The sequence below is a fragment of the Phasianus colchicus genome, chromosome 5 (genome assembly GCF_987193195.1).
Source record: "Phasianus colchicus chromosome 5, bPhaCol1.hap1.1, whole genome shotgun sequence".
In the NCBI taxonomy this organism is placed as follows: Eukaryota; Metazoa; Chordata; class Aves; order Galliformes; family Phasianidae; genus Phasianus; species Phasianus colchicus.
This window is the reverse complement of record NC_143440.1, coordinates 37,227,911-37,253,650: the sequence shown is the minus strand read 5'-3', so window position 1 is coordinate 37,253,650 and position 25,740 is coordinate 37,227,911. Positions and strand designations below refer to the sequence as shown.

Genomic DNA, 25,740 nt, shown 5'->3' with positions numbered 1-25,740 from the left:
TTACCTAAAAGAACCACATATAAGATAGCCCAGATCTCCTTCCCTGAACAAAAGAGAAGGATGCCATCCAGGGGGACCTGGACATGCTCAAAAAGGGGCACATGAGAATCTAATGGAGTTCAACAAGGCCAAGTGCAAGGTGTTGCACTTGAGTTGAGGCAAACCCAGATACCAGTACAGACTGGGAGCAAAACCCATTGAGACCAGCCCTGTTGAGAAGGGCTCAGGGGTCCTGGTAGACAAAAAGCTGGACACAAGCCAGCAGTGTGCACTTGTAGCCCAGAAGGCCAACAGTATTCCGGACTGCATCTAAAGATGGGTGGTCAGCAGGGTGAATGAGGTGATTGCCCCCTTTACTCCTGCAGTACTGCGCTCAGGCTTGAGGCCTCCGCATAGAGGAAGGATGTGGAACTGTTAGACTGGGTCCAGAGGAGGGCCACAAAGATGATCAGAGGGCTGGAGTGCCTTTCCTACAAAGAAAGGCTGAGGGAGATGAGCTTATTTAGCTTGGAGAAGAGAAGACTTTGGGGAGATCTCATTGTGGCCTTCCAGTACTTGAAGGAAGCTTACAAGCAAGAGGGGGACTGATTTTTTACAGAGTCTGATAGTGACAGGACAAGGGGGAATGGATTTAAACTAAAAAAGGGGAGATGTAAGCTAGATACTAGAAAGAAGATTTTTACTTAGAGGGTGGTGAAGCACTGGAACAGGCTGTCCAGAGAGGTTGTGGATGGCCTATCTCTGAAAGCATTGAAGGCCAGATTGGATGGGACACTAGGCAGCCTGATCTAGTGATAGGCAATCCTGCCCAAGGCAGGGGTTAGAACCATGATCTTTTATGGTCCCCTCTAACCTAAGCCACATGACCAATATGACTCTATGAAAGAGAGTTCAAGTTGCCAGATTTCCCATCCTCTTCAGGCATAGGGAAGGGAAAAGGGCAAACCCTGAGAATTAGCAGCAGGCTATACCACCCGGACGCAGTACAAAGGGTTATTCAAGCACACAAGCACTGACCTACATTAGAAGAGATACAGTATAAAAATTGAAAGATGCTGATCTTCTAAAGATCAAGAATTGTCTGGGCTTTATCCAGCTGTTACTTACAGCTACAGTAATCAAGAGATGATTCACCCATAATTCTCTCAAGACATTCCCCTCACTAACCATCTGGAAAAAGAAATTGAAGATCTTCCTTATGAAATGTAATTAAGCAGAGCACAGCTGCAGCTAAGCTACAACCTATCAGAAGAAGCCAGACAAAATTCACCAATGCAGTACAATAATGACATGAGGGCCAATTTAGACAAAAGGAATTGTGCCACTCAAACAAGCTTCCCCTTCCACACTGAGAACCTGATCTGCGTGCAGCAGTGTTTGCCAGACAGGGAAGTAACGAACACAGGAAGACCAAAAGGAACATTTAGATGAAGATGTCCTGCTGAACACAACAGGGTACACTCCTGCAAAACCCTACAAGACACCAACAAGTAGCAGAATATCTCTCTTTACATACAAGGACACTCAAACAAACACAGTAGACACTACACCAATTTCTAATTTGGGTTCATCTCAAGAAGCTGCTGAGGAAAAGTTTATCTTAATGCAAAGGAGCTACAGAGAAGTACCACAATAAGCTGTACAGCAATTTCATCATACTTGCTGCCAGATGTTTTACAGCAGTCTGTATACCTGGTGAGCATGCCTCACTGCAACAGGACTGTGGGGAGCCTACAGAAGGGAGGTTCCAGTCATAGCCTCTTAGATACTATGTTCAAAAGAAAAGGGAACTGGGAAAAGAAAACCACTCGATTTCATTCACTGCCTGGCTGGGAAAACAGGGAAATGCTAACTACACAGTCGGTAGAAATGATTCACAGCCATTTCTATTAAGAGAACTTATGTTTGCAAATGGATATGGCACTGACTACATCAGTTCTTTACTAAGTCAGCCATAAAATCCACAGTGGAATTTATCCTTATATGAAGAAGGCATTCAAAATACTTGTCTGATTATCCACTAGCATGTGGGTGGCTGAAATCCATTCATACTTCAGCAACAGCACAAAGCAACTTCAAATTTTTTAGGTACTCCACACCATCTGGATATCCCATGCTCTCTTTCACCATCTTTTTCTTTTTTTTTCCACCAGCATGTGCTGACACTAACACAGAAATAGGCGTTTCTACCTTTTCCCTCCCCTCAGCCATCCATTCCTAAGCTCTCCTCTACATATGCGAACAAGTTTGCTGGAGCAACAAGGAAGACAGGAGCAGATTAAGAACTTACCTGACATGAGCTGAGTCAATGGAACAGACTTCAGCCTGAGCCGGCTCCCCAGCTCAGGTCAGTCTGTACGGGCACAGCAGCAGACAGCACACAGATTAGGAGTGATGCCAAGGGCAGGTGAGACTACTGCAATCATCAGGTAGCACTGACCGAGCTAACTTACAGCACTGTGAAACTACAGAATTTTATGAGATTTTCAGTATCTCTCTATCTGAGACACCGGGTGAAAGTTTAAGACCACAGGAAGGTTAGACCATTTTTTTTTGCTCAAGTCTAAATAGAAAATATCTGGGCAACCAAATATAAAAATCAGTCTTTCAAATTCATCACCAGGCCAAAACGCCCACTGAGCTAAATGCTAAAAACAAACTAATGTAGCATGCAAAGGAGACACATGGATACATGAGCAAATTCATAGAGGAATTTTAATACAAGAAAGGCCTTTCTGTTCATGCAAACGCATGGAATTTGGAAAAAAAACAAAAAAACAAAAAAACAACCCTACCAAAAGCTATCAAAACCACTGCAGAAACAAGAGTTTGTCACATCTACACAATAAAACCTGTGCTCACTCATAAGGAATGGTGGAAACACTATAAGATGTGTATAAGAACAGAACTACAGTTATTGATACATTTTCCAGAAACATTTGCAATTCTAAGCTTTGAACAAAAGAAAGATCAGTCCTTTCTTCACACTGAATGGCAACATATGCAAGTGCAAGGAAAGAGCAAATTATATTGAACAGAATGTTATACTGCATTTAAATATTATGCAACTCTATCCTAAGCATCAAGCAGGGCATTTTTCAGTACTGTGAGAGCAGTTTTTAGAGAACTGAAAACATTCACTTTTTATCAGTTTCATAAAACACAAAGTGGTGCAGGCTGCTTTGCTTTTGGCAGCATTTCCTGGTATCAGAAGAAAAAACACAGGAATAGGGGTTAGTGCATGAGACACAGAATCCAGATGTCAAGCTGAAATCCAGACAGTTTTTTAAGGTGCTTTGTGTTGCAACTGCAAGAGTACCCTTAAGTCTGCTGTTGTTATGCCTGAAGGCTTTAAATATTTCCCCCTCAAGTTTCAAAGCTTGGAAATCCCCTTCGAACCATTATAACCACGAAGGCTTTTCTCAGTAATGTGTATGGTATCACTATGTACTCTGGATTAAATACAATTTGTTTGTCCTCTATTATTACGCTTGCAAAGTTAACAAATAATGCAAGAGGTTCAAAGTACTGTGGCTGTAACCTTCAGAGACACTGTCACAAACAAGAAGGAACCCAGCAGCAAAGAGTAGGCAGGCAGACAGCCAGGCTGAGGTGTGCTGCGTGTTGCCAGCTCATGCTCCTGCGTCAGCAACAGGCAGTGCTGCTGCAGGACTTGCTGCTGCCTGATGTGAGTCAATCCCACCACCACGAGTGCCCATGCAGAGCACTTCCCGAGTACGCTGACCATGGAGAGAGAACAAGCAGTTCGTGCTGCTGTCCTCAGTGGAAAAAATACCCTCAGCTTCGCAATGCTGACATCTTATATGAATTTGAATGCCAAATAATACTGCAACAGCCATTATACAAAGACAGCAGGGCATATAAAAGCACGACAAGTACATGAGGCCAGCAAGCATTCATTTAGACAGTCCATAATCTCCATGTGGAAAAATGGAGTCAGATGAAGATCAGACAGCCAAATATACCCCTGTGCTGCTGTCTGCTCCGCTGGTGCAAACGTTTGTAGTGAATCTAAGCAAGCAACTCATCTAGCTGAAAAAAGGTGAAAAGTCATCCAAGACAAAACACAACCTTATTTTGCAACCTAGCCATGTCCCCTGCTCACTATGGGGACACGCTCACCTTTTTTCTCCCTTGGCACACTTGAAGGGGTCAGAAGTGAGCAGCTGGGAGGCTGGTGAGGCCAGTTACACTAGTTTGAAAAGCACACTGCCACCAACTGCACATGTTGAGTAATATTTGCAATATCAATAGAAACAGCAGCCACTTCAGGGACTGAATGGCACCAAATGTTCTGCCCTTACATTTCTGGAAACGACTCAGAGAATTATAAAACCTATGCACCCATCATCTGTACACTGTAATAAGATTAAAATGACAATTAAAAACAGTACAAAACCTCTGGAATACTATGATCTGTTGGAGTTAGATGTGCATACCTTTTGCAAAGGAATATTTAAAAAAATAACTTCCATGTGTTTATACAAAAGGTAAAAGAAATGCAGAAAACAAAACACAACCTGACAACTTCATAAAAGGCTACTAGAACACTGAGCTAGCTATAGCATCTTAAAAATGCAGAACAGAGAAAACAAAGGGTCATGCCAAAAAATTATTAATTTCCATATATATAAAATGCTTTATAGGTATTTAGAAAAGGGAATGGCAAAGAAGCCAAACCAGTAATGAGTACAAAACAAAATTAAATTTAACATATGAAGGATGAAATGATGCACGCTGTAGGAAAAAAAGTATTCTTATATTTTACACATTTCTGGAGAAACTGCACTGACTGAAAGGATCATAATGTGTAATGAAAATATCTGCTTGAACTGTTGCTGTTCTAAAACAAAGCTAATTAAATCTTAAGAAATAAAGCATCGGATAGATAACATGAAGTTATTATAATCTGTTATGCCATCCCATCCTAATTACCATAAATTACAATGCCATCTTCTGCAGTATCAGAAAACGCTGGCTTTGACCAGGGCTGGAAAGCAGCTCCTCAGTTTTGAAGTAGCTTTGGTGATGGAACAATGAAATGGTAAATGACCACTTGATAATGCCCAAGTTAAAGGGGTAACCTTTAGGGGTAAAGCTGTGTGAAACCAACATGTATTCACATTAATTTTATTTTACAAGTACTATAAAAAAAAATTAGCAATATTCAAACACAGAAAATACTTCAAAACTGCATCATGCCAGCACTTCTCAAGAACCTTCTCAGTGGAATGGATGATCAACAAGAACCATACTATGTACTCAAGGAGTTCCTGATAAAATAATCTCCCTATAATTTAGCTACTCAGCTAAGTCAGACTAATTTAACTCTGGTGAAAATTTACTGTTCTAATTTTACGTTTATAGACCTATCTGCATCTGTTGAACAAACAGGAAAATAAACTAACAAGCACGAAAAAAACAAACGCTTTATTAGGGTATGAGATTCTAAAACTTCAGTGGATTCTCCCCGTTTCTTCTTATGCGTTCTAGATAATGAAAGAAAGATACAGGTCTGAGAAAAATCACTGCATCAGCAAAGCATCTTTGCATGTTGCTTAGCAAGACCTCCAAATTACATACAGTGGAAATTGTGTATCATTAGCACATATCTTTTCACCACGCAAAAAGTTCTCAAAAAGATTTAAGATCAGAAACAGATTGTCCAGCATGTACCATGTTAGGAGAATTTTCAAATACAGAGGTGATAAAGGAGTTGTTAAAAGAAATAACTGTGGTGGACAACAAAACATTGGACTCTTTTACATTGGACTGGAAGACAGAAATGTTACTTTTTTTGCATGATGACCTATTTTTGCTGAACAATCAGTTAAAGACAGTGACCTGAACAAAATCTCAATGCATTCCTTGTTAAATGAATCAAGGAAAGGAAGAATGGGCCACCCCAGAAGATCTGACCCAACTTCAAGAACATTCTCTAACAATGAGGTAACCAAGAGAAAGAAATACATGATAAATATGTTTTCATCTAGATCTATTCCTTGCTACTAAGGAAGCAGCTTAGTCTTTTACTCTTCTACCAAAATAATCTCTGTGCTTCTGTTTGCTTCCATTATAAATCAGGAGCCTCTGCAGTAAGATAAGATGCAAGAAAAGCCTTAAAAAATTCCAGCTGCCTTTGTTTCTCAACACTCGTTTTCCCACTCAGTCTTTCTTCTTCTCCCCCCCCCTTTTTTTTTTAAAAAAAAAAAAAAAGTTCTCTCTGCTCTAGTCCTAAAAGATAATATCAAAGGAAGAGTGTAACATCCTCCCTGAATTAAATGGAGCTAGGAAGACAAAAAGTAAGCAGGATAAGCCCGCAGTGTTCTCAGACTCTGTCCAGGAAGTCCAGTACTGGAATTATCTGAACATTCACCATAAATTTACCCACCTTTGCTTTATGCTTACTGGCCCTTATTGTACTGGATCAAGCACTGAAGCTAGCGTTCTTCCTAACCCCCAAACTAGCCTTTGTCTTACCAAAACATCACAACCAAAAGAAACCTGCAACTAAACCAGAACCCCATGCAATCCAGCTCTCCTCTGTCCCTGTGGATCTTACAAGACCTAGCAGCAAACCTGCCTTATAATGCAACACAGGATACTGCTGCACCCCACTCTGACTGAGTCCAGCAGTCCATACTTAGCAAAGTGAAAAAAGCATATTCAGTCCTATCTACAGATGGATTCACAGCAGGCCTAGTGGAATTAACACTCTTCTTTCTCCCTGAAAGGATCAGGCAAATTAGTCATGGCATCCAGGTGCAAGATAACCATAATCATCCAGGCATTTCAGAGCAGGTATGAGTAGCCAACCTCAGAAGCAGCCAACTTCATTAGGCTCACATGGGCCCACTTCTCCAGGTCCCTCTGGGCTGCACCCTTTTCCCTCAGCATGTTGACCACACTACACAGCTTGTGCTGACAAACTTGCGGAGAGTGCACTCAGTCCCTCTGGGCTCAAAGGGCTTTGAGGCAAATCTTGAAGTTGGGAAATGCACACATCAAAGGAGAACCAATGCATTATACAAAAGCCATCAACTTAAATGTTAAGACAGAGAGATCTACTTTCAGAGCTTCACAAAATCAGCTGCAAGAATTACAGGTATATGAATGGATCACTTTCTCTTCTCCCTCCAGACTATTACATTCTAAAAGAACGTGTAGAACTCCTTTACACACTTAGACCTCGTGTGGGGACTATACATGCCCACAAATCCATCTCTTCCTGTTTTCCTCACAGCACACGTACATCTGCCATGCACTTCCTTCCCCATGCACATCAGCCCTTATTAGGAGTATGAAGTAGCTACAAATAGAATGATACTACTAGACTATTTGTGAAACATCCAAGCATGAAAGTCATCCAGCAAGAGATGATACTGTCTCTCAGTATACTGATTATACTATCTTCCTCTTGATAGTTTAGCTCCCAATTAAATGTAGCCAGAGTAAACAGGAATCCAGCTGAAAGTATTGTATAGACGTTAATACAAAGGAGACAGCCTCGTTAAAATTGTTTTCTTCCTACATCAGTTTGTAAGGCTGCAACTTGCTACATCAGATCACCACCTAACATCTCACAGCTTTTGGTAGATGTATATAAATATTTGAATTTGTATTATCTATGTAATAGATATTTTCTCATTACAGTAACATTTAATAGTTCAGGCAGGCCATCTTAAAAATATTTTTAAATACTGTTCACTGCCATTCTTATGCATCACACTAAATTGTTTCATTTTCTTTGCTAGAAGTGTCTAATCACATAGTCTTTGTATTATTTTTTTTTAAATATAGCATAACAGAGTACTTTCAGAGGGAGGATCCTCAATAAACTAAACCTTTGCTTCTCATTAAATACTCTGATTGCATTTATGCCTAAAAGGAGTAAAAGCAACAATACTGTTGCAAGAGTAAAACAAAAGACTACACCGTGAAGAAAAAAGAAAATTCCAAATGCATTCCATAAAGCAATTTAAAGTGTTGTCGGAATAAAACTTTTCAGAGCTCAAAACTACTTAAACCGTTTCCCTGTTTAATCAGCAATGCACTGAAGAATATTAGTTTAAAAAAAATAGGGAATAGAAAGCTGAAATGTTTTCTATTAGCGGCTGCTACAAAAAAAAAGCATGACTGACTGGAAAATGGAAAAAACCATCTCACTTATACTTGTCTACACTGTAATTTCAGCCTTTTCACCTAGTTTCCCCTCTGGAAAAGCCTGGCTGCAGGAGAAGTCACACAGTCTGGCATACCTAAAATGGGCAGGATATTTTCATTACCATGTCTGCTTTCACAATGCAAAGGCAACTAAAAAGTCCCCAAGTTATTTCTGGAAACCTCCAACACATCAAAACACCGCTTTGCCTCTGCCACACATCCATGCTAAGCACTGGGAGAAAGCAGAATCAGCTGCACTGCCACCAATAAACACACCATTTTTATTCCCATTCAGCCTGCCTGCTGGTACAGGACTGGACTGAGGTCAACTCTTAACAGCCACAAAGGTGGCCCTGGAGTGGTAAATGACAGAAATTCAGCTGTCACACAAGACACCAAAATCTGAGGGCATCAAAACTTGAAATCATAGAATCACAGAATGACCTGGGTTGAAAGGGACCACAATAATCATCTAGTGTTCCAACCCCCCTGCTATGTGCAGGGTCACCAACCACTAGACCAGGCCACCCACAGCCACATCCAGCCTGGTCTTGAATGCCTCCAGGGATGGGGTATCCACTACCTCCTTCTTTGTTTCATTAGATTGCATTCATATGATCAATCAGGTCCTCACAGCGGTAACGTGAATTGCCTTCCTAAATCTTCCTTACTCCAACAGTACTGTTAAAAGGCTAGCTCTGAACACTTTCCACATTTGAAATTTTGTTCAAGACAGCAGTCACCATATACAACACAAAGCTTTGTATAAACTGCTTAAGGAATCAAAGTCTTGTCATAGCGTTCTTTAATAAACCTACCACAAATATAATTTTCACCTTTTCACAAGACTGTTAAAGAACAGGTAAAGTTAATTCTACAGCATGCAATAAAACATATCCTTTCATTTATCTTATATTATGGAACATCAGTAATCACCAAATACTTGCTAGTGAATTACTGTTACATTTTTAAAGATAATTTCACTCTCCTCTAAAATTCACAGCTAGATCAGCCAGAAGTCCTGAACTGAGATGAATATCTGCACATAAATTAGAGGTCTGAACTGGCTTCAGGTACTATGAGCACCCTGACAGTTCCAAGTTCCTCTACCTGTTACACATGTATAAGGAAGAAAGCAGAAATCCTTACACCCTAAACCCGGTGAGTCTTTCCATATTTTCAAAGTCCACACGGACCAGAGTTGCCACCTACAGCCAAGTCACAGCACTGCTCATAAGGTAATGCAAAACCACCCCACAATGTGGTGTGGGCTCCATCTAGTGGAGTTCAGCTTCATTCAGTACCGCTAAGGCTGAACCTCTGCACAAGAAGAGTAATGAACAGAACTGCAACAATAGAGTATAGAAATTACGCCCCCTCAGATGTTTAAACCATCCTTTGAAAAAGCTCAATACTCTTGATGTATGCTGTAATTATAAAGATGAAAGTATATATTTAAAAATAAAAGACGTCAGTAAGAATCTAAAGGCTTGTTAATGTTTAAAGCAAAGGGAAAAAAAAAAAGCCAAACATCTGTGCTGGTTTCAGAGTACATCAACACCAATTGTATATTTCTCTCTCAGGCTGACAGCACGCAAGAATTACCTGCGGACTTGTCTTTCTGAAAGTATCAGTCCCGTGTATCACATCTCTAATTATTCTCTCTCTCAGATTATTGTATTCCTCTTCGGTGAGCTCACTATCTTCCAGCTGATGGTTGCAAACTGGGCACTGTCCACTGCAAATAGCGAAAAAAGAAGATAAAACAAATATCTTAAATTTTACAATCTTAATGGGCATCTGACTATAAGAACATTTTTTCCCACAAATCCAACACAATAAAATAAAGAGAAAATTGGTTGTAGTCTTTCTGGCATGCATCCGAAACTCTGAAGTCACTGTAGCCACTTCTAGATTTTTGTATGATCTTCCAGAACTATGCCAGAAGAAAGAATAAGTACCTTTTTGAAGACCCAGCCTTTTTAAAGTTGTTTCATGTCCCACAGCCACAGTCTCTGCCACAACCCACATTCTAAAGGAAATCAAACTGTAACTGTCATTGCTCTCAAGCACCATTTATTCTTTTTTTTTTCTCCTAGTTGTTTCCCTCGCTGCCTCTCCAAACAAAACCTGTACATCAACGCAATGCACAAATCCATACTCCAGTCAAAAATGTGTGAATCCTGTATCATTACCTTGAACCTCTGGAAACTGGAGTATGGGAACTCATATGTACACAAATGATCATATTGTCAAGGATTAAAATACTGCCTTAAAGATTCAGAGAAAAGTTGTTTTACAGTTATGAAAGTTCATCTTATAAAAAGACAACAGCACATTTTTAAGTAAAACATTGCATTTACCTGTCTTTAATACTGGTCAGGTGTCCTTTCCAGTTCTCTCCTGGTATACTAAAACATACACAGGAAAAGATAAATTACAGCATTAGGTTCTCAGTTAGCTATACCAGCATTACAGATAACAAAAAAAAAAAAAATCTATTCTGGTCAATATTTAGAAATAGGCCCATCATCTACCCTGAAGAAAAAAAAACAAAGAAACCAACCCCACACAAAAATTCATACATAATTCAACAACTTGAAGTACCAAATAACAAATCAGTGTTTAACAACATGCTGAGAACCGACACCAAGTCCTTCTGTTTACTTTGTCCCCAAATATAAAGATACACAAATAACAAGATTGCATTGACAAGTTTCAAGGTGCTGCCATACACGTTCATAAAGCACTCAGAAATCAGATGGAAAAGCAGGAAATCAAGAATTCTATGCAAGTGTAATCCAAAGATTTAGAAAAACACTCCTAAGAGTAATAATGTTGGTCATAGCAAAATGCTGCACTGAGACTTTCTGATGCCACATCATTATCATCACCTTCACTATTAACACTGGTGCCACCACACTGGTGCAAATGTTCCTTTTTGCCCACAAGATCCAGAACAGAATAGGCTACATGCACAACAGCATGAAACTGCAGATACCTCCCTCTTTACCACTGTCTTTATTATCTTTGGTTGTACAGTTATGTGCTGTGGACTTTTGGATAGCCATTCCACTTCTTGCCTCCTTTCTCATTCTGTATGATGATACACAGAGGTCCTTAAGTTGTTTGCTTTTTAACAAAGACAACAGGCAGAAGAAAATATTGTGATTGTTAGATACTCAGATCACTATTGGATCTGGCTTTACTCACTAGTAAAGTCAGCGCTGGGCTTCTCTTCAGAAAAATCATTATTGAAAATAACACTTTTTCAGTTACACACACTTCTGTGATTACTGTAACTTCTGTTTCCTCACAGATCCTACTTTTGTTTGAGAACTTCACATAAACTACCTATTTATTTTTAGCCAACAGCACAAACACTCTTTCAGGTATCTTATTAGATTTAATATATGACAATCAAAATTGACCCTCAAGAACTGGAGCTTGCTACTGAAACATTATTTACCTTTCAAACCACAGCTTTATACTCCGTATAAACGTTTTGTGAGGGTATACTTGGTTCTCTCTCAAATAAAAGAGGATACCAAACAGCTCTTTTTGTAACGCAGAATTTTTCATACCCCTGCTGTGGTCAAAAAGGGCCTGCAAGACATCCAAGGTTGGCACTAAATCCTTAGCCAACATTTCATGGTAAAGTTCACAAGCAAGGGTCATTTCTTGGTGACGGCCAGCTGCTTTGATGCAGGATTCATAGTTTGATCGTGAGGGAACTGTAACCCTTTTAACTTCTTCTAAAAGAGTCAATGCCATTCTCCACTGTTCTGAATTACTCAGTCCTTTGATAAGAAGGTTGTAAGCCCCACTTTCTAAAATCTTAAATCTGATTTTCAGTATGTCGTACACATCACAAATTTCTGAAGTTTTCCCCTGTTGGACACACAGTGCCAGATATTTGACCAATAAATTATACCCAATGTCACCATTACTCTTTGCCACATGAGTCAGCAAGGACTTAGCCACGTCAATGGGGCTGTTGTATCTGATCATACTGTTAAACATCACTTCTTCAAATATTTCGGGGGACTGAAAACTTTCCCTCAGTCTACTCCACTCCTCAGCACACAAAGGGCTTCCGGGAGGCTGTACAGAGGCAAACTTATGCCTTGATACAGTGTGATTCATTAATTGTTTCTTCAAAGCTTCCCCAGAGGAAGAAAAGCGGAGTTTCCCTTCATGCATTTCTTGAGTGTCCTCATCCCATCCTTTTTCTTCTTCATAATCAACTTCAGACCTTTTCTTAGATGGACAGGCATCAGTCCCTTGGGGATCCACTGGTAAAGCAGTGCTGGAAGATGTCATAAAGCTGAAATAGCTAACCTTGTCCCTTTTAGGGATACCAAAAGAGGTAGTAAACAGTTGATGGCATCTTGAAGCAGGCCAGAATACACGGCTCTTCCACAGCAAAGCCTGTAAACCATACTGACTGAGTTGAGAAAAAAGTGCCATCACCAAAATGAATTACTTCACTATTAGTTCACTGTACCAAGTAAAGTTCTGAAGTGGAAAATGCAGTTTGCATAGGAAAGTTTATTAGTGAAGCCTAAGAGCTGTCAAGCTGAATATGCTTCACTTTCAGAATGTTTGTTCTGCAAGTCCTTTATAGCTCTGACGAAAGCAAAATATGGTGAAATCTTAAAAAAACAAAACAACAAACCACCCAGCAACCTCTCTCAGAGCTACGAGGGCATTCACCCAGATGAGGCTGTTTTTCTTTCTAGAGATGTTCTGCAGGTTTGCAGCTTACTGTTCCTCTTTGTCAGATGTTGTGAAGACGAGCACTGCATGTGCTGCACACAGTCTGATGCTGCCAGGCAGAAGGCACAAGTTTTTTCTTTCTTGCCTTCATCCAAATTGAGTCGGAAGGCTTCCTAAAGATGAAAATCACCAAAACATCACACTTTAGGCATATGAGGAACACCACATTTAAACTTCCACGCTAAGAAAGCTTGATAGGATTTCAGATCAGGAACACAAATTCCAACTCCTCAGCCAGCCCAGGACAGCACGCCTACATGAGCGCCCTCAGGCCTCCACCCAGGGACCGACACGTTTCTAGGGACCCGAGCCACAACCGCCCGGAGAAGCCCAGCACTACAACTCCCACAGTGCACCGCGCCCCAGCGGCGCGCTACCTGGTGGGAAGCACAGTCTTTCCCACTCTCCCGCATTTATTCCATCAGAGCGTCGCGAAGCGCGGACCCGGCGCAGCTTATGCTCTTGCCCTGAGAGGCGCACCCACCTCTGTCGCTGCGCGGCGGCCATAGGCGCGCGGCGCCACACGATGCTGCCCAACCACAGCGTAGGACAGAGACGACCGCGCGGCACGCACCGCACTCCCCACCCCACTCTCACCCGGAAGTGCTACCAGGCGCGCTCAGTGCGCTTGGAGCCAATAGCATCTTGCGGAGCAGCACGTGACCCAGCGCGGCCTATCAGAGCGCTCCACAGCGCTCCGCTCCTTCCACCATGTCAAAAGCGAGTCGGGCGCGTCGGGCGGCGTACGGCGCGTGCGTGGGGCCGCCGTGAGGTGCGGCGGGGCGATGGACTGGAAGCGGAGCCTGAGGAACCGCCTGGCAGCGCGCCGCACCCGTGAGCGTGGGGCCGCGGGGATGTCGCTGCGTCTCGGGAGGGCTGGGCGGGAGGGAGCGGTTTCGAGCCGCGCCGCGGGCTTAAGTAAAGAATCTGGCCCTCGTCACGTTGCTTGGCCAGCCGTGCCCCGTCTGTCATACGCGCGCCTCAGAGCAGCTGGAAGCGGCCCTCGGCGCGTATTGAGGTGGGGCACGCGGGTCCTGAGGCTGCGGCGTCTGCGGGAGGTGCGTGCCGTCCCTTCCGTCTGTTTGTCCCGCTCGTTAGCGGGGCTCCGAAAGCCGTACCGCTAATGCTGTTTTTCAAGCGCCTCGTTAGGTTAGAACTCTCCTTGGAGTCCGATCTGAAAATCCTTTTCTGTGTTAATTAGCCAAAAAGAGCGAACAGGAGCTGAAAGATGAAGAGATGGAGTTGTTCACAAAGTATTACATGGAGTGGAAGGGAGGAAGAGCTAATGTCAACACGTCATACGCAAACATACCACGATTTTATTACAGGGTAAGCAAGGTGTCCAGGTACATCTAAAGAAGAGGCTGTTTTATAAGAAAAAAAAGTGTCATGTCTGTTCAAAGGAGCATTTCAGCTCATGAAGCTGAAGTACGTGGAGCTCTGAAAGATGCAAATTGTTAAGCATAATTTGTCTTTGACATTGCATACTTGTGAATTTCAGCAGTTTCAAATAATTACCGAGCACCTTTGGGTAGAATATGCAACAGTTAGCTAGTTGGACCATAGACTTGGGTGTTTACTAAAGGTAACAAGTCCTGTTTCTCTTTCAGAGATACTTCTTAACCCTGCCCATAACAGGAGCTTGAAACTAGATGATCTCTAAGATTCCTTCTGATCTAAGACATTCCATGATTCTTGTTTTCATGTTTTGACGTACCATTGTTACAAATACTTATCTCCCTATCTCTATATATACACAATAGGCTGCTGCTTTGTGGAAAGGGTCATTAGCCTTGCAGACTAAAGATAGAGCTGTTGTTTGCACCATTGTGGTCAGACAACTTATTTGTGATATAAATCAAATTGACGTAGGGGAATAAAAGCAAAAGTTCAACACCTTTGATATTGGTTAGCAGCTGTCTAACCTTGCATCATTCCTTAATCCTCAGGATCTGCCAATAGAGTTCTCAAATACCTATGTTTCAGCTGATGAATATACATGCAGCCATCATTCTGATAATTCTAGACAATTTTGTGTGTAAACAGAGAATCTTCATGCAAACCATTCTCCCATCTGTTTTTCTGACCAAAAGGTGTCTAGTAGATGTTCACACTTGGGAGAGTCAGGCTTACCATGAAATAGAAAGTGCTGCTCTCTGCTCACTGAAATAACAGTAGTAAAAGTTTAGGGTGCAAGCCCTTCTGTCCCACAACAGTGGGAAAGCTAACAAATAAACTATAGAATAATGGGTAATTCTCTGTCTTTCATGACAAAGATGCCCTGCTTTAAATAAATGTGCCAGTATTGAACTAATTTGAGACAGTATACAAGCCTAGAAGTATTCCTGTAGAAGAAACAGGTACTATGGTAGCATTCTGGTAGATAGTTGACTACTTTCTGTCAAGTAAGCAACTTCATCCAAGTGTATGAGGCAGGGGTACCTAAAAATAGTTAGTGACTGTTTGGTTTTTCAATAGAACCACTGTACAGAAAATTGAAATGCCACAATTTCTCTAGCTGCCAGCTGAAGATGAAATCTTGCTTCAGAAATTAAGAGAAGAATCTAGAGCAGTCTTTCTGCAAAGAAAAAGTAGAGAACTGTTGGATAATGAAGAGCTTCAGGTAAGAAAACATTTTCTGTATGGCTTGTGATGGTTTCTGACAAACTTCTTTTCTCTACAGAGTTTGAGCATCTCCTGTGGGTCCACAGAATGTTGTGTGATTGGTGAGGTGCTTTGGATTGACACAGGTTAACTTGTTGTGAAGCACTAGCTAAAGCCAAAGAGCTAGTAATGTGAATGCAAAGCCTGAGGAATAAATCAGTGGCTTCTGGTTTTCCCACTTGTTCTAATAATTTTCTAATGGGCTTGGAAGAAGTGATAAGTTCTGTTTATGTATCACTGAGAGACTCAGAGCAGTATAAGGCTGTTGAGCTAACTGCAGTGTGAACACAAAGAGATGTAACCCTAGAAATCCCAGTGACATGTTTATAACAACAGTTTTGAGGGAGTGCTCCTTGATTGTTTTGCTGGTTGAAATGATGATGTGTCCCAGTTGAGACAGCCTTACAGTAAAAACACTTATTTGCTGCGTTTTGTAGATGCTTTATCTTAGATGCATTGATGTATACAGAGTAATAACTTCTTAGTCAAAAATGTAAATATCTTTCAAGAATCTATGGTTTCTACTGGACAAACATCAGACGTCACCAATGATTGGGGAAGAAGCGATGATTAATTATGAGAACTTCTTGAAAGTTGGTGAAAAAGCTGGACCTAAATGCAAGTAAGCATTTCTTTTCTTGTTTATGCTTACTCTGGCCAAGTTTAAATGGTGCTGTAACTTTTAACTGCTCAAGTAAATTTGACGGTCTAACTGTGAGAGACGTCATGAAGTTATTGCTGACCTAATTGGTTTACATCCTTGCAAAGATATATTTCTCTGCATCTCTGCAGAAAATTTTCATAGGTTTGGAAAAGAGAATACTGTGTTGTTTGCTTGTTTGTTTTTAAAGAAGAAATTCTCACCATCATAAGCATTTTTACGCTAGTATGGCCACTAAACTGCACACATTATACTTGAAAAGGAAATCTTGTCTGCAGCAACATTGTCCAGCGTTCCCTCATATTTTGATGGAAAATTTCCTATAAAATACAAAATATTCTGTGTATGTCATGTGATGAGTATTGCTGTTTTACATTCTTGTTGGGGACTGCTGTTGCACACATGCCTTTGTAATTGAGTTTTGGGCAAATTGGTTGTCTTTATATCACTGAAGAGGATTGGGAGCTACCAACTATATTGTACCAAAGAGAAATTAAGTTGAAGAAGAATTAAGAATTCACAGACCATTGATGAGTCTCATGTTTATGAGCGTCAAAGGATGCTGCTGTTTATTGAGTTTACCATTGCTATTTGGTAGGATCCCAACTACACGTGTACTTGCTATGAATACACTCAATATTTGTGGCTTTCAGGTTAGTGAATTAATGTCTTTGAAGACACAGAACACGTTCTGTATTGTTAAAAGTCTTTTAGATTTTCTGCAAGTTGGGAGTACTGGAACTGCATCTGTCAGTGTAGTATAATCAGGTGCAGACAAGTAACTTTCTTTGTTTTACAGGCAGTTCTTCACAGCAAAGATTTTTGCTAAATTACTCCATAATGATCCTTATGGGAGGATATCTATAATGCAGTTTTTCAATTATGTCATGCGAAAAGGTTAGTTGATGCTTCTCGTTTTAATGAGAAGTTATTTTATTTTTGAGGCTATTTTAAGCTTTATTAATTAATTGCAGTTCTCATCAACAGCAGTAGAATCCTATCCTTGAATTGCTAATGCTGTTTTCATAGAGATCTGAGGGTTTTCTTTCTTACAGGCAGGTAGGAGTTCACAGTACCCTTGAAGTCCGTCAGCCAGCGAGATCACTGATCAGTCTATTAAATATATTAACTTATTATATAGATTATCTTTCTGATTTTCTTTATTCAGTCAATGTTGTGAAGTACAAAACAGTGAAGTTATATAACCCGTGTGATCCTAACTGTTGTCCTGTAGATTATCTGTTTAACGTGCCTTCTCATTTCAAAAATACATGCATGTGCTATTTAAGTTCTGCTGTTGTATTATACATCAAAAGTGAGATCAGGGCAGTTGGATGGTAGCTGCAATGCTTCATACTGCACAGAGGGCTCTAGCAGTCTAATGAGTAGTCTATATAGCACATTGTCCAGCCATTTTTAATGCATGAAAATAATTCAGTGACAGAGAACAAATATGTAGGATTCCATGTACCAGGTGAAACATGGTACCTTCTCAGCTATTTCTCAGCCATTTCTCACAGCTGGTTATTATAGGGCAGGCTTGGTCACAATGCACCCCTTATCACTGCTGACTCTTACCAAGTTGTAGGCAGGATCATGGCTTTTCAACAGAACTGCTTAAACCTCAGAAAAACAGGAAATACAGAGGCACTTAACATTAAACAGTGCATCGTGCATTTTAGAATAATGTCTAATTTTGATGAGGCTCCAAAAAAACCCTCCAGGTTTCTTTCCTATAATTCTCTTTTCTGTTTTACAGTGTGGCTTCATCAGACAAGAATAGGTCTCAGTTTATATGATGTGGCAGGACAGGGCTACCTCAGAGAATCAGTAAGTACATTCTTAACTAAGTTGCTGTCTGTATGGGAACTGCTGAATCGCAGCCTGAACTTCTGATTGATCACCTGAGGTGAGCAATGAGTCAGCTGTGGGAGCACAGGTGAAGGCAATTCACCTGTGCTGCCGGAAGGGGTGGAGCCTGGCTCCACCTCTCCTAGACCCATTTAAGAGCTGACTACCAGCGGGGAAGGATCTCTTCTGGAGATTCACTCTGCTGGAGTTTCACAAGCGAGCCCAGGATGTGGGTAAGTGTCCTATCTTTTCTGCTTTAGTGTAATAACTATGTAGCCAATCTCTCTGGTATACCTCATAACTATAACATCTGTACTTTTGCTCACTGTACACTGTCTATCTTAACTCACGTGCTATTAGAATTAGAGAATTAGAGAAGGTCCAGATTTCTTCAATTTTTGTGTCACAAAAACAGAATCACATTGTAGACTTGGATAAGGTGTTGTTTATTCAGATAATTAGCAGTCTTTGTATACTTGAAACTTGGTGGTGAGTGCTCCTAGTCTTTTTAACTTATAGATAGTTCCGAAAAAGAGGTTGCAGATAGCAAAGTTTTATGTGATTGGCTCTTTACTGGTTTTGTTAGGATACAGTAGAAATCACACAAAAAAATATGTCTGTAGTGGGTCCAGAGTGGGAGTTAAATTAATTTCCTATTCTGTCAGGAGTTAATATTATAAAATAACAAAGTTGCAGTTACTGCTGTAACTGAAATGATACAGTAAAGAACTGATACAATAAAGAACATTCAGCAATAGAATAATCCAATTAGGAATTACATACTGGTATTTGAAAAAGTTGCAGTTGAATTCATTTATATTTAGATGTGAATGTCATACTTTTTTAACATTTTGCTAGCAGACAGTTTCAGTTGTGGCACCTCATGTGCATGTTATGTGTCTGTCCTAGCATTTCTTTTACAAAGAGATTTGTATTTATGCCTTCACTTATGCTCTTTGCTGTATTGCTGTATTTTTAACTGAGTATACATGAAATTCAGAGTGGAGTATAACAAACACATTCTTTAAACAACCTTAGTGTTTAAAGCTTCTCTGTGTAATTCTCTTAATTCTACAGGATTTAGAAAACTACATTTTAGAACTCATCCCTACTTTGCCACAACTGGATGGCTTAGAAAAATCTTTTTACTCTTTCTATGTCTGCACAGCAGTTAGGAAGTTTTTCTTCTTTCTGGATCCTCTCAGAACAGGTAGGTCCATGTTTGATGTGGAAAATACACATATTTAGAATGTGAAAAACAAATATTTCTACTGAAACAACTTGTGCCTTTGAACTAATGTATTGTCGTCTTTGTAGGCTCTTTTTTAGCAGTATTGTATTTTAATTTTAATCTCCCCTGAAAATATGAGTCTTTATGTGTGTCTGATAGTCTACTTGCAGTGCTAATTAGTTTTACTGAAAGCTCCATCAGTTGTGGTACTCTGTGTTACAGAAATTAATAAATAAGACATTCATAACAGCTAATTCAAATGAATAGAAGGTGTGGCAGCTAACAGGGAACTCAGAATGTGTGGCAGAATACCCTGCAAGCTGTGGAAATGCTCAAGAATGCTGATTGATGTTGTTTCCCTATGATTAAATGTGTGCACCATGTAAACTCATCACAAATGGTTTACAGTTATGGATGCTAATCATCTTGTTACAGATGTTGCTTACTGGGACAACAGTTTTGTTTTTCTATATCCTTCAGTTCACAAACTGCACTTTCAAGATTTCACTGTGCCACTTGAAGGCAGCAGTGTTGTGTGGGCAGTAGTCTCTAGCAGGGGCAACAACAAGCATATAGAGAACGTGTATGTGAAGTTACAGTGTCATTATTCTGCACAGCCATTTGTGCAGTCTCTCTCCACTGGTTAAAGGTACAACAGCAGATGCTCAGTCTTGTACCTCAGCTTTGTCAGGTCTATAGTTTTGGAAGATGTGAAAAAGACACTATTATTCTAATAAGTGTTTTAAGCATGTGCTTTCTTTGTATTTTTCTTTTGCATTTTTTGTTGGACGTTTATGTTTTTATAAAGTTTCCTGGCTTGCAAGGTTGCAGAATAACTACCAGAATCAACGAATCTTGTTCTGCCATTTTAAAAGCTATTTTTGTTTTATTATTTAGTTGTCTGCCTTATCAATTTATGGGATTTTTTTTCCTTAAAAATAGAAATTTGCTTGTTTTCTGGTGAGGTCTACCTAGATGAGAACAACCAAAGGCATATGTTGGCTGAATGAGTTAAAACAGTTTTCTTCTCTTTCTACAGGGAAGATAAAGATACAGGACATTTTAGCTTGCAGCTTCTTGGATGACTTACTGGAGGTAAAGATCTCTTAACACATACTGCTGTATTTTACTTTACTATTTCTGAATTCTAACTTTGTATTTCACTTAGTTAAGGGATGAAGAACTTTCTAAAGAAAGTCAGGAAACAAATTGGTTTTCTGCTCCTTCTGCACTAAGAGTTTATGGTAGGTTCCTTTTATATATGAACACTTTTTTTCTGTACCTTATATGACTTAATCAAATTCCTGGTATTATTTTTCCTGTTTTTTCATTAACTCCTGATAACCAGTCTTTTCAATGGTTCTAGCTGTCTTCTCAGTGCATCCTCCTAACTTTCATTACGATTTCTGTTCTCCAGTGTTGCTTTTTACCTCAGTTTTATTGTCATTTTGTGCTTCTTATTGCACAAGGTATAAAATTCCTTCTCTTTTGACAGTTCTGTTCATGCTTTTGCATCATCTTTAGCTCTTTTTTCATCACAACAGATCCATTTTCTTGTGCTCCTTTCTCAAGTAAGCAGCCTTTACCCCCTTCTCACCCCCACTGCTTCTGTTGCTTGTTGTGATGATCCATTAATGTTTTTGTGGTTCTAGCATACTCCCACTTAACTAACTTTAGTAAGAATTAAATGTGCTGAGTTTTCTTTCTCCATTGAAACACTTTGTTGTTTCTGTAGGAATGCTATATTTTGTCTTCTTTTTCCTTCCTAGGACAGTACTTAAACCTTGATAAAGATCACAATGGCATGCTCAGTAAAGAAGAGCTGTCCCGGTATGGAACAGGGACCCTGACCAACATATTTCTGGACCGTGTCTTTCAGGAATGCTTAACTTACGATGGAGAAATGGTAACTGCATGATTTTACTCTGTTCACAGTACTGAAGTTTTTACTTATTAATAAGGGAAACATCTCACGATCAGTATCTTTTTCTAAAAGAGTAGGTCAAAGTAAAGTAACTTTTATTGGCTGTTCTTAGATTAGAAAATAAATTTTCTAATATCAAGATGATTGCAGTGTAGTTGGAAGACGAGTTTCTTGTTTTGAAAAGCGGAAATGCTACAGAATCCAGGTAGCCCAGGATAAAGCTTCTCTTCCACTTCAATACATAAAGTGCATGTTGGAAAAAGATGTATACATTTATCCATGTTTTTAGAGGTCGTTTAATTCTTGAAAGAGAGATGAAGGCAAGTGGCGCACTTGGGGCTATCAGCTAATCTATATGTACATAGCTAATCAGCTAATCTGTACGTTTCTTCATGAAGAGAGTAGTGGATTTTTTATTGTAGGCTTTGCATAGTTGTGAAGCATGAGAAACCTAACCAAATCAGAGTTAAAATGAAAAATCTGTGCTGTTTATTTTGAAATCTTTATGTAATGTATCACTACTTCTGTCTGTTTTCAGATGATTAATTACCTCTAAAATGTGCTAAACTCCAGTTTACTATATAGCATTGCTGCTCCCTTAGTAATTTTTTGTAGAATTGCTGAACCATTGAGCTCAGGAGATGTCCTCTTAGTTGCCCTTTGTTGGATTTGCTTTAGTAGGTCTGTACTCTTTTGTACTCAGGAGTCCAGAGCAGAACATAGCACTCAGATGTGGGCTAACCAGTGGTAAGCAGAGAATCATCATCTTCTCCAACTTGCCAGTAGAGCTCTTCCTTATGCAGCTCAAAATGCTGTTGTCAGCTGCCTTTGCTGCAAGGGCACATTACTTATGTATATTCAGTTTTGTTGCCCATCAAGACTCTCAGCTTATTCTATCCAAAGCTACTTTCTGGCTGGTTAGTCCCCAGCATGTGTTGGTGCACACAGTTATTCCTCCCTATGTGCAGAACTTTGCGTTCCTTCTGAACTCAATGTGATCCCCATTTCTCCTGTCTGCTGAGGTCCTTCCAAATGGCAGCAAACCCCCTGATGTTTAAGATAGACAGGGATGTTACACACACAGGACTGTGGGCTTTCCGTCCTTAATTGTCACAACTGTATCTTGATCAGAAAACCAAAAATGAGTATAAGCAAAAAAGTAAGGAAAATGTAAGAAAGGTACATATCTGTGATGTTTACTAATGCTTCAACCTCACAAATTGCCAAACAACTTCTGGTCATAGCTTCAGTTGGTCATACGGTTCGCTCTTGGATGAGACTAGGGTTATTACATCTGAACACTTCTAATTTGTGCTAACGAAAACTACTATGGCTTTTCTTAACTGATTAGGTATGTTCAGTGTTCTAAAGATGTAATAAACATTTTTAAAAGTATACATAGCCTGTTTAATTTGGATTTATGTTTGGAATTCTATTTTACATCTAAAAATGGAAAGATTTCCTCTCCTCAGCAGTCACTAAGAACTAACTTTTCTGTTCATGTTGGTGGTAGCAGCCATTTTCCATTTTATTTTGTCTTTTTCAGAAAATAGACTGATCCCCTACAATGAAATAGCTGCCAATTATAATGTTCCTGCTTGCAAAATCAATTTAGAAAGAAAACTATAATAAACATGATTGTATCTACTTTTAGGACTATAAAACCTACCTGGACTTTGTACTTGCATTAGAAAACAGAAAGGAGCCTGCAGCTCTGCAATATATTTTCAAACTGCTTGACATTGAGAACAAAGGATACCTGAATGTCTTTTCCCTTAATTATTTCTTTAGGGTAAGTCTCTTTATACAGGTAGGCCATTTTCTGTGTTTATGGTGTTATAGCCTGTGTGCTTCTGCATGCAGATCTGCAGGGAGTCCTTTTAAATTACCAGTACCCACTGGGAAGCTGGTAACTGCTTGTAAGAAGATTTAAAACATTAAAAATTATATTCCAAAAACTTGGAAAGAATTCAAAAGGTATTCAGCATTGTTTTTCTGCTGTTGAAATTAACTGTTTAGACTTAATCGAGGAGAAATATTTTTGTTGCTTAAAAGAATTTTATTTATATATATATATATATATGTATATGTGTGTGTGTGTGTGTGTGTGTATATATATATGTGTATATATATATATATATGTAATGATTACTTGTTAAAATCACTTAGAATGGTTCTAGTTGGCTATTCTCATGCTTTTAGTTTCCACTGTAATCCTAAAATTTGGTACAATAAAGGAAAATGCTGAAGTACAGTGATGGCCTGTAAAGCTGTGGGATTTTTAATCCCAGGTAATCATTGCAAAAAGCTTCTCGCTTATGTCATTACTCCATATTACTTGACAGTTTTTAGAATCATCCAATGGTTTGGGTTGGAAGAGGCCTTTAAGATATGTAGTTCCAACCCTCCTACTATAGGCAGGGACACCTCCCTCTAGACCAGATTGCTCAAAGCCCCATCCAGCCTGGCCTCAAGTGCTTCCAAGGAGGGGGCATCTACAACCTTGCTGGGCAACTCATTCCAGTGTCTCACCACCCTCACAGGAAAGAATTTCTTCTTAATATCTAGTCTAAATCTACTCTTTTCCAATTTAAAGTCATTTTCCCTCATCCTGTTGCTACATGCCCTTACAAATAGTCCTTCCCCAAAAAAGGCAATAATGAATTTTCTGATATGAATATATTCCTATCTTGAATAATGAGTGATATGAGTGTCTGCATATCCTGTCTTCTGAATGCTCAAATGATGGTCATAATAAAAGTTGGATTCTTGTCATACTAGAAATGGTGGACTTGGAGATGCACATCATTGTACCTTAACTCACCACTACCTTACATGTGGAAGAGAACTGATGGCAAGCTATTCTGTTAATGCCTGGTTACACAGCAGTGCATCTTAACAAGCAGAAGCATGTTCAGAAGGTATCATCCAGTGTCAATACTGCACTGCCTATTTCTAACTTTTCTTTTTTAGGCTATTCAGGAACAAATGAAAATCCACGGACAAGAACCAGTTTCTTTTCAGGATGTCAAGGTTGGTATTCCCAAATAGAGTACTACATGAAATATTTGAATAAATGTTTCATAATTTACCAGTGGAGTATTGTAGCTTCTAGATTGATATGTATTTAATTGCAGTGTAGTAGAGGTGAATCTGACTTGTGTGTCTTGTGGGTTTGAAAACATCTTTCTATTCAACATGTGTTGCATAAGAACAATCTGATATTCAGCTGTGCTAGTAGCTTCCATATTTAATAGATAAATTGTCTATTAATATATACTGCTGTGCCCTACACTTCAAGATAGTTCCTATCATTTGGAATCATCTCTCCTTCAGGACCAAGGAAGCATGGAGTTGATGATTTTCTTGTACTGCCTACATTAACAGTTTCAGTACTAAAAGTACAAGCTTCGGTAAAGTTAAACTCACACGGATGAGCTGAGTTTCATTTTGCCACTTGAAGCCCAAAGGCTGCCCGAAAGCAAGCTCTTATTTGAGCTGTGGGAGCTGAGCACACTGTTCCTATCTGTAGTTGTTACTATGTTTTATATTTTACATGGTTAGGGACTTAACAGCCTGTTTTGTATATTAGTATGGATGGCTCTGGTTATCCTGAAATCCTTCTGTATACAGTATGAAGTAACCATTATTCTGCTCAGTAATGTGTGTGGGCTCTTCCCCCTCCCAACTCCTAATTTTGACTTTTTTCTTTCACAGGATGAGATCTTTGATATGGTAAAGCCTAAAGATCCTTACAGAATCTCCCTTCAAGATTTAATCAATAGCAGTCAAGGAGACACTGTTACCAGTATTCTAATAGATCTGAATGGATTCTGGACATACGAGAACAGAGAGGTCCTTGTGGCAAGTGATAATGACAGTGTTGCTGATGCTGATGATACGTGACTTTCAACAGGAGTAAACTGTATCCATTGAAATCTCTCTTAACTGATGCATTCATTAACCTGGATACTGGGAACATTATTTAAATTGATGCCTCTTCCATTTTACTGCCCTCCTATCTTCATCAGGCATGTAAGATAAAACTCAGTATGTAAAAATTAGTTCTGCAGATTCTTTGAAGTGAAAGCAGCAGGTCTTGTTTAAGAGGTAACTATGATCTGTTGTGGTTTTGTTTTTCAAATAAATGTTTTTGGATTTTTTCCTTACATACTGAGCCTTTTTTAATTTGAATTTCCTAGAATGTGCATTTATATTGAAATTAAGGATGTATTTCTTGAGCATTCTCAGCACTGGCCTGTATCCACTCAGTCACAGTGTTCTACATGGCTTAAGTATCCTACTCTAAAGGAGAAAGTCTTCTGTAAGAGGTAAATAACATAGCATAACCTCCTTTGTAAATATTATAGAAACTTAATTATATAGCTGAGCTACATACAGCAGTAGTTAAATCAGCAAAACACTCATTTTTTAATAAATTCACAC

General features: G+C 39.5%; 2 protein-coding genes across 5 annotated transcripts in view; one reads left to right on the top strand and one right to left on the bottom strand.

Annotated features, from left to right (window-relative positions):
- Positions 1-13,569, bottom strand: part of PRORP (protein only RNase P catalytic subunit) — a 37,138-nt gene extending 23,569 nt beyond the window's left edge. Inside the window, exons 1-4 of one of the 3 annotated variants that reach the window (XM_090141322.1) lie at positions 13,341-13,477; positions 12,901-13,076; positions 10,548-10,595; positions 9,790-9,922 (exon numbers count right to left, since the gene is read on the bottom strand). In XM_090141322.1, coding sequence (XP_089997448.1) covers positions 9,790-9,922; positions 10,548-10,595; positions 12,901-13,076; positions 13,341-13,376 — 393 coding nt within the window. In that variant the 5' untranslated portion in view covers positions 13,377-13,477. Of the gene's footprint in view, positions 1-9,789; positions 9,923-10,547; positions 10,596-11,653; positions 13,077-13,340 lie in introns of those variants that run through there. The other 2 variants (XM_090141323.1, XM_090141321.1) reach the window with 2 other exon arrangements.
- A 71-nt stretch (positions 13,570-13,640) lies between these two features.
- PPP2R3C (protein phosphatase 2 regulatory subunit B''gamma) lies at positions 13,641-25,465 on the top strand. Of its 2 annotated transcripts, none has more exons than XM_090141324.1 (13): positions 13,641-13,797; positions 14,165-14,292; positions 15,482-15,586; positions 16,137-16,249; positions 17,088-17,185; positions 18,048-18,118; positions 19,217-19,349; positions 20,410-20,465; positions 20,539-20,614; positions 21,140-21,276; positions 22,949-23,086; positions 24,268-24,327; positions 25,012-25,465. In XM_090141324.1, the coding sequence occupies exons 1-13, from the start codon at positions 13,749-13,751 to the stop codon at positions 25,198-25,200; spliced, it is 1,353 nt and encodes a 450-aa protein (XP_089997450.1). In that variant the 5' UTR covers positions 13,641-13,748; the 3' UTR covers positions 25,201-25,465. The 2 variants fall into 2 exon arrangements, with proteins under 2 accessions (XP_089997450.1, XP_031449677.1); XM_031593817.2 differs by lacking the exon at positions 13,641-13,797 and adding an exon at positions 13,827-14,021.
- Positions 25,466-25,740: the final 275 nt, after the last annotated feature.